The sequence below is a fragment of the Sceloporus undulatus genome, chromosome 3 (assembly GCF_019175285.1).
Source record: "Sceloporus undulatus isolate JIND9_A2432 ecotype Alabama chromosome 3, SceUnd_v1.1, whole genome shotgun sequence".
Classification (NCBI taxonomy): Eukaryota; Metazoa; Chordata; class Lepidosauria; order Squamata; family Phrynosomatidae; genus Sceloporus; species Sceloporus undulatus.
Window position 1 is genome coordinate 247,710,086 of NC_056524.1, and position 9,451 is coordinate 247,719,536.

At 39.6% G+C, this 9,451-nt stretch overlaps 1 protein-coding gene across 4 annotated transcripts in view; it reads right to left on the reverse strand.

Annotated features, from left to right (window-relative positions):
• Nucleotides 1-1,183: 1,183 nt before the first annotated feature.
• Nucleotides 1,184-9,451, reverse strand: part of IFT80 (intraflagellar transport 80) — a 122,359-nt gene continuing 114,091 nt past the window's right edge. For 3 of the 4 annotated variants that reach the window (XM_042457958.1, XM_042457956.1, XM_042457957.1), the window contains 2 exons: nt 6,162-6,285; nt 1,184-2,531 (listed from right to left, as the gene is read on the reverse strand). In XM_042457958.1, the coding sequence (XP_042313892.1) occupies nt 2,418-2,531; nt 6,162-6,285 (238 nt within the window). In that variant the 3' untranslated portion in view covers nt 1,184-2,417. The remainder of the gene's footprint in view (nt 2,532-6,161; nt 6,286-9,451) is intronic. The other variant, XR_006102911.1, reaches the window with a different exon arrangement.

The following is a 9,451-nucleotide window of genomic DNA, read 5'->3' on the forward strand; positions in this document are numbered from 1 at the left end:
CAAGGCAATGGAGAGCCTGCAGGCCATTACTCTAACACTGCCTCTAGCCTCATACTACATTATACCAGAGGAAGAAGAGAATGTGCTCTCCTCCTGCCAAACTGTACCAGCTGTAGCTGGCACCAGAGCTCATATCTAATCCTGTATAGCCACATGTCCTATCCCAGTTTGATAAATCCATCCCAGCTCTTATAGGGGCTGTTCCTGCTTTTGTGGGAAGGGGAACCCCTGTCACCTCCACAGACAGCCCTTAAAGGACTACTGTGCTGTGACTGCAGCCTTTTTATAGTCACCACTGAGCTGCTAAGGTAAGCTCATGAACCTTAAAAGGGGTGTTAACTGGTGGCAGGCAGCATAACTATGCTGGCCTTGCCATTCTCATTACTCACTACACTTCTTCCAACTCCCATTTTCTTGGCATCCTTGTCGTTTCTGCTTTGTTTTTTTTTGTTTTTTTTTACTTTTTGCCTCTTTCGCTTCTCCTGCTTCCCTCTCTCTGCTCTTTGGATTCCAGGCACTCCTTGCTGAAAGAACTGGAAAAGATACTGAAAAGTAAAGACATACAGAACAACTGAGCACTAAAGTCAGGATTGTTCAGGGTACTGTATTCCCAATTACCATGTATGGATGTGAGAGCTGGATAGTGAAGAAAGCAGACAGAAAGAAAATGAACTCATTTGAAATGTGGTGCTGGAGAAGACTACTTAGGATACCACGGACAGCCAAAAAGACAAACAAATGGGTTCTTGAACAGATCCAACCAGGGTTCTCCTTGGAAGCAAAGATGATCAAGTTGAGACTGTTGTACTTTGGCCACATAATGAAAAGCCATGGATCACTAGATAAAACAATAATTCTAGGAAAGGTAGAGAGTAGAAGACCACAAACCAGATGGATAGACTCAATCAGGGGGATTGTGGGCAAGGGCTTTCAGGATCTGGGCAGAGCAGTGGAGGATAGGGATTCTTGGAGATGTCCCATCCACAGGGTCGCCATGAGTCAGAACTGACTCAAGGGTAGCTAACAACAGCAATGTAGAAATGATTTGGCTTTTAGTCCTATGTAAGGCTGCTTTCTTGGCTAAAGGAACAAAGCCTGTAGCAGCCTTGTAATATATTAAGGAATCATAAATTCTTAAGGAGAATGCTTTCAATTAGAAGCTTGTTTAAAAAACTGAAACACAAATATTTGAAATATTTATTAATAAAGGCATATATTTTACATTATGTATACATCAGACATAAAATGATTACTGATTCCAAGAATAATTTATATTAAAATACACATATTGTATAAAACTATTTTATTACCAATACCACCACAACATATGATTTTTTGGCTTATTCATCAACCAGGATATTAATGTTATATTCTTGAAATGAATTACAATGGGGGATACTTTGATCAAGTAATGATGCTGTAGCAAGAAAAGAGCATATATTTTATATAAATAAGCAAATGGGCCAGCTTGTCATCAGAAATACTTTTAAGTGGCTGGATATGCACATTTTCTCTAGAAAGGTTTATTGCCAGACATCACATATTTTTAGGAAATCTAGTTGCTATTTCAAGCTAGATAGTATATAATAGATTCTGAAACAGATTCAATGTTAAACTCACAGAAAAACAGTTTTAAAAAGCTGTATCTCTAGTTTAGTTCACTTTTGTTGATGTATGAAAACCATTTATAGCACAGCTCAAGCACACTTCAATAGAAGTCAGTGCAAAATATTACCCATTACTTCACCTATTTTGTATGTTGCCAATATTAACAAGTTTTGTTTTGTAACAGATGGAAAAAATGGCAAGCTTTGTCATTAAAGCTGCAATCTGAAAAGAATTTTTAAAAGGAACAAGAATTTCTATTACATTCTTTGACAATATTTTTTATTAAGGGGTTTCCAGTCTGTACATATGGTAAAATGCTACCTCACTTCTGAAACTGTGCTTACATTTCAGATCCATATAACTGTACACAAAGAAACCCTTCCTTATATTACATGTAGAAATTTTTAAAACCAGTGGTCTGCTTTTAAAAGAAATTGCCTACTTGTCTATTGGGAAACTAAACAGTTGACCAGTTATTTTTGTTGATAGATTCCATGGGTCCTCACTGTACTACCAAGAAAGACAGCCTTCTCCAGAAAAACTAATCTTGGTAATATCTGCTTCAAATAAGTTCAAGAACTTCAGACTTCTCACATGAGCACTACAAGCAAAAACAGTTGTAGTTCATAACAGGATTACACAGATATACATTCCTTTCTATCAATAATAAACAAGCACTACAGAAGCTGCAGGAGTCCAGAGTCAAGCATAACTGTCCATCTCACAATACTCAGACACACATACCAAGGCTTACCAGTATGCTGAAGTAGCAGTGCTAAAACCACTAGTTAATACAATCAGCATGGCACTTAGCGCTGTATGGTTACGCTTCCTCTGACTGCTGGAGTAGCTGCAGCTCGTTCTCTCTCTTTCACAATTTCCAACTCTATTTTGGCTTTGATTTTATCCCAGTTGACTTCAAGCTGCAGAATCAGGGGGAGGGAAAGGGGAGAGAGAAGTATCCATTAATCATAATTATAGTAGATGCATATAAATTAACCTGGCAAGTTTTTATATGTTACATCTGCTACAAATTTCTTCATAACATTCTGCCTAACATTTTTAGCCCTTTGTGGCTGGAAGCTTTCTGCAATCTGTTAGAGAAGTTAAAAAACTATGGCAGGGATAAAGACAAGCCCATGCGGGTGCACAAAATGCTTTTGCATGTACATAAGAGTTTGCCAATTTTCCTTCCTGGAGGCAAGCCCTTGCAACTCAAAGGATACTACTCTGCAGGGTTTTTTAGCTTTGGGGAAAATGAGGAGGGGTGTAAAGGAGGCTGCTGCAGGAAAGGGGTGCTGGAAAAACCTGTTCATGTGAAGAACTTTGCAAGTGGCAGTTTGAATTCCAGCCCAAAGGATTAAAATGCTGAAACTAATATTATTGAGTGTTTCAGCCAAACATACACAATTAGCTTGAATTACATGTAGCAATGTAGTTATGACTTTTCAACCTTTATATGGTTTTGAGATCTCTTTCACTGCAACTAGAATTTTAAAATGGAAGTTAAAATGATACACATAAAACCTATGGACACTTACTTGTGATGCATTTGGCACTGTTTACACATATTTAGGCACTACTTGTTTTCTGTACATCTGTCAACTAGCAACTGAGATGATACAAAGAGAAGATATGAAGAATGAAGAAAGCTTCATCTGAAGTAATTTATATTTTTGATGGCATATTTGTACATGCATGTCATCACCTTTTCTTGTAGTTATCAACTGCGTATGCAAAGTAAATCCTCCAGAAGGACAGGAAATTTTGCACATTCAGAGCCTTTAAAAAACACTGATTACATTATTGGTATTTAAAAATATAAGAGCTATTAATTGGTACTTGAGAACATTTTAATAACACTAGCAGACTACATACTAAAGGCAGTGTTTGAGCTGCAGTTGCAGTGTGCAATACACTTTTAGGCCAAATGTATTATGTATGCAATGCACTGCTTCCACTGTGCATGGATGTTAAACAGATACAGTATTTCAAGTGAAGACTCATCTGAATATTATTTATTACAAGCAAACTAGGGGTGCAATCCTATGCAAGTTTATTTGGGATTAAAGACCACAAAGACAGGGGTAATTACTGCTGAAAAAACATGCACAGGTCTGCACTGTATGTAAATGAAAATGTTATTTGTCCCTTTTAAACTGATATCCAGAATATACATTCTATGTCCTGTACACACATATATATTGTACCTTGATGCAAGTTTTTGATGTTAGGTTGTCTCCTAATGTCTTAAAGAAATTTTAAATAATATGTCGTCTATTTTACTGAATTTGTTCTAATAACAATAACTAGGTGTGATAGCAAGAGAAGAATATGTAATTTCAAATGTTCCATGTTTTGAATAAACTGGTTAATTAAAAATATAATGTAATCAAAGTTATGTAACTCAAACACGATTGAAGGGATACATTTGAGAGGAAATAAACACCTCCTGTCTTTTCCACCTAGCATCAGAAAATGTAAATCAGCTGGCTTCCATCACTGGAATGAGGAGTGGCAAAAAAAACCCCGCCCCCGCCACCTACAGTCCACTGTGCACCTTAAAAATCCACTCCTGAGGGTCTTGCGACTCTATGCAGCAGACTGGATGGAGGCATTTGGACCGCAGAGGAGCAGATAATTTAATTCTAGAAATAGACTTATGCTAGCATGAAGTCCAATTTCACCCGCAATCATTATAGGTAAGTCAAATAAAATTGCCATTTGCAATATGTTTATTTCATAAGTAACATTTCTGCTTGATTTTGTATCAAAGTATTATGAATCTTGTCGAATTATTATGTGAATTCCTGTCTTTCATTAAAAAAAATTTCAACACTGATTATAATGCAATTCATTTCACATTATTCCCTCAGCCAAAATCAGAATTCCAGTTCATGTGTGTTTGTTTCTTCAAAAGATTTAGGAATTTTGAGGATATATTTCCATTTTATTTACATTGTTCTTCATACAGCATAACAATCTACTTGACTTAAGCCCAAGACAGATGGGCCAAAAGTGGCATGGTGGCGGTGATACTAGGGTTCCAGACCGTGTAGCAACTTCATGGTCTGGACCCCTAGTGTGTAATGGCGGCGGCCTAATGGCTGTGTCCCGTTCACATGGGCACCGCCATCTTGACGTAAGGGATGCACAGCGTCCGCACATTGCTGTGCGCCGCTTATGTCACGAGTGCACCAGTGGCGCACTTGCAACATAACCCAGGAGCCGCAAAAAGAACCCCGAAGAACCGGGTTCTTCTTATTTCGGAAGGACGTCACATGGTTTGGCGGCTGCAGTGTCCCTCCAGAGTTAAAACGGGCGCCTGCAGACAGCCATTTTCGGGCAGTCTGTCTCGGCCCTAAGATATGACAAAAAACTGCCTGTAGTAATAATGTACCTCACACTGCATAACTCTGAACCTCCAATTATGGCTGACTGTTGCACAGTAAGTGCTTACACATAAATATTATGAAACAGATGGAAAAATAGCTTATTATCACAATTCGTGGTGTAACTTCACAATCCAACTACAATTTTTAAAATATAATTAATAAATAACTGTAATCTGAAGAACCAAGGAACTAATTTTTTGGGCCTAAGAAGGTTTAAACTTGCTTCTCTCAAACAGCAGGTCCTAGTGTTACCTGGGAATTCATTATGGAAAGTGAGGATGTTTTAAAAGCAGTTTGTCATATGTTAAAGAAGTCAGTTGTGCAAAGAAAACTGGAAAAATGCAGCTTGTCCTGTGCATAAGCCCAAATAATTATTTGGATTCCAGTCTGTACTTTCTCTACTTCTTGTACAGTAATGTGCCTCTACTTTCAGCAAAGATGTCACTACAACTCTGTTTTTAGAGCCAACTGAGGCCTTTTTACCACAACTATTTTATGTTGTTTCACAAGGCTGGTACTGAGAACGGTTACAGTATAATTAAAATGTACCAGATATTACTAGCCAAGTATGCTACTTTTCTACGTCTCTATCCCTCCTTTATATAGGAAGAATGTGAAGGTTATGATGTAGATTGCCAAAAGCTATATATAACTTTCAGGTAATATTCACTATACCTTACCAAAAGTTGTGCTAAGCTAAACAGTACTGTAACTATTGTACAAATCCCACAGGACATCAACACTAGCATAGGTTGGGAGAGAATCTTTTCTTGGATTAGTGTGCACTGGTGAACCACAACTCTGAAAGCTTCAGCATTAGAAAAAATATCACCTTAATGTTTCTATCTTTCTTCTAAATAATATTCATTTTACATCTGTATTACTCAGCTGTATTATATTTACATGGTATGCTTTTCAGAACTGGCAGGGGATATCCCCCCATACACTTTGGTGCCACTCCAAATACATTAAAAATAAGCCTTAGAATGAGAGCTTTGAAACCTAAAGTTTAAAAGCTAACAATTTTATTTCATACTGTGAAAGGGGAGGGGGCACACAGTGTTACTAAGCACACATCAGACTACAGGCTCAAACCATTTTACAGCTACCGAGCTAAGTTTTTGAAAAAGTGTAACTCAGCTTCTACAGAATACTTGCCCCTTCTGCATACTGCAAAAATCGCTGATTCGTTTCTTTTTTGCCAAAGTCATCCAAGAACTTTTGTCGGTAAGCCAGAACTGTGTCAACGTGTGTCTTGTGTTTCACAGCAAGTTCTAGTGCCCTAGAAGAAAACAATAATGAGCTCATCAGGCTGAACTCAGAAACTGGCCTAATTACAAATGCTTTGGTTTTATAAAAATACATGCTGTAGAGTGACTGCACTGGTGGAAAGTTTTCCTGACATAAAGCAAAAAGAAACCTACCATTAGTGCTGGGAACGATGATGGCATAGACAAATTTTATGAACTATGTTGTGAGAAGCAGTTACATTTCTGGGCTGTATATCAAAACTTATAATGTATATTCCCCATTGAATATAGTTTGCTTATAACAATTTTTAAATAAATTAATGCTTCATATCTGATCTATGAAATGTTCTACAGTAATGGTTTACTGCGGCCCCAGGAACAGTAATTTACCATAAAATTTGTGACACTAGGCTCGAGTCTCAGCTCACCAATGCCCACTCCTGCAATGTCTCTGATAATATTACAGAATTCACATAAACAGAGGTTGAGCGCTGATGTTGGGGAACATTCTATATGTAATATGTGAATATGAACATGAGCCCACATAAGCCCATCAGAAGAGCCCTGGTGGCACAGTGGTTAAATGCCTGCACTGCAGCCACTCACTCACAAACCATAAGGTTATGAGTTCAATACCAGCAAAAGGGCTCAAGCTCGACTCAGGATTGTATTCTTCCGAGGTCGCTAAAATGAGTACCCAGATTGTTGGGGGCAAATAGCTTACAACTTGTAAACTGCTTAGGGAGTGCTTAAGTGCACTGATAAGCGGTATAGAAATGTACTTGCTATTGTTATCATCCAGGGCTCACTACCCAGGAAACATTTTATCAAAAAGTTTTCAAACTTGGCTCTCTGGATTGAAAACAATCATAACTTCACAATGTCACTGAAATAATTTCTGCAGCACTAGTAGAATATTCTGAAAACACAGCCACCAATAGATTTAAAGAAGAAGAACAAGAAGAAGAACAGGAAGCAGCAGCAGCAGTGAGGCACATGATACAGCAACCACAACCTTGAAACAGTTATGGACATAGCTGGTGCATGAATAGGAATGCTGTGTATACTGGTGAAACATAGATGCAATTAATAATAATAATAATAATTTATTTTTATACTGCTTTTCCACGATGATAAAAGCGGTGTACAGAAAATGCAATAAAAACAATACAGAATAAAAATTTCAATAAAAACAGCAATAACACTATATTAAAACATTACATTAAACAAATAAAACCAATTACCCCAAATCAAAGCCAGCTGAATTGTTAATCCATGATGCCAGTACATATAGGGGAAGGCACATAGTATCAAGGGACATGGGGGAAAGCCTGGTGGGAAAAAAAAGGTTTTAAGCTTCTTTTTGAACAAATCCAGGGAAGTGATGGAACGGAGCTCATCGGGAAGAGTGTTCCAAATTTTAGGGGCCAAGATAGAGAAGGCCCTTTGCGAGGTTGACGCATATCTCGCGGTTGGAACCCTCAACAAGTTCTTCCCGGCTGACCTGAGTATGCGGGAGTATGGGGAGTATGGGGAGAGGCGGTCCTCCAAGTAGCCTGGGCCCAAGCCATTTAAGGCTTTATAGGTAATAACCAACACCTTATATTGTGCCCGGAAGCGAATGGGCAGCCAATGAAGATCTTGCAGAACAGGTGTTATATGGTCAGTCTTGGAACATCCAGCGACCAATCTTGCTGCCATATTCTGCACTAATTGAAGCTTCTGGGTTTGGTACAAGGGTTGCCCCATGTAGAGCGCATTGCAGAAATCCAATTGAGAGGTTACCAGAGCATGTACCACCATTTCAAGGCCCCCTGGCCCAGATAGGGTCACAGCTGGCATATTAGCCGAAGCTGATAACAGGCGCTTCTGACTATCGCATCCACTTGAGATGTCAATTGGAGCGACGAGTCCAGAAGCACTTCCAAGTTGTGAACTGAGTCCTTCAGGGGGAGTGTGACCCCATTCAGGACAGGTGGACAAATTTCACTACCCAGACCTGGGGAGCCTATCACAAGTACTTCCGTTTTCTCTGGATTCAGACTGAGTTTGTTTTCCCTCATCCAGCCCATTACCGACTCCAAGCAGGCATTTAGAGGAGAGATGCCATCCCTAGTCACTGCAACAGTCGGAAACACAGAGAAACATATTTGGGTGTCATCAGCATACTGATAACACCGCGCCCCGTGTCTCCGGATGATCTCTCCCAGCGGTTTCATGTAAATGTTAAATAGCATGGGGAACAAAATAGCTCCTTGAGGGACGCCAGATGTAAGCTCCCTCTTATCGGAGCAAGAGTCCCCCAGCTGCACCATCTGGAATCTACCCGAGAGGTAGGAGTGGAACCACTGGAGCACAGTGCCCCCGATACCCAACTCCCTCAGGCTTTCCAGAAGGATACCATGGTCAATGGTATCGAAAGCCGCTGAGATGTCCAAAAGCACTAACAGGGACACGCTACCCCCGTCCATGCCCAGATGGAGATCATCGACTAAGGCGACCATGGCAGTCTCAACTCCATAGCCCGCCCAGAAGCCAGTTTGAAATGGGTCCAGAAAATCCGTTTCATCCAAGATCGCTTAAATAAATAAATAACACTTTTACATGTTTAAAATGTTTCATGTACACTGATGGTACTCCACATACATGGAATTATGTATGTTAGATAGGCTCTCATACTGCTTCTGTGTTGCAGATTGGAACAGTATAAACTGAACCCCACTGGGCGACCTTGGGCAAATCATACTCGCTCAGCCTCAAAAGATGGCAATGGCAAACTCCCTCTGAAAAAACTTGCCAAGAACACCCTGTGATGGGGTGTTCCATAGTCACTGGAATGGAGACATATTGGATTGCAAAAGAAGGATCCCTGCTGAGATGCAAATGGACTTTAAATTTCCTGGATTTTGAAAATCTCCCTACTGCCGCATGGCCAGAAGGAGGAGGAGCCACCTGCAAAAGATATTCTTCCCAACAAACCATCTTTATTAAGGACTGAAACAACATGCAGGCATTTGACTAACATCTCCAATTGCTTTTTTTCTCCTGTTTGATTTGTAACATCTTGCCTGATGAAGAAACCCATGGAGCTTCGAAAGCTGGTAACAAGGACACTGTGCATTTTGGTTGGCCAATAAAAGTATCACTGGATTTTTGTTAGGATTTGTTAAATAGCCAGCACAGCTACCTCTGCATGAC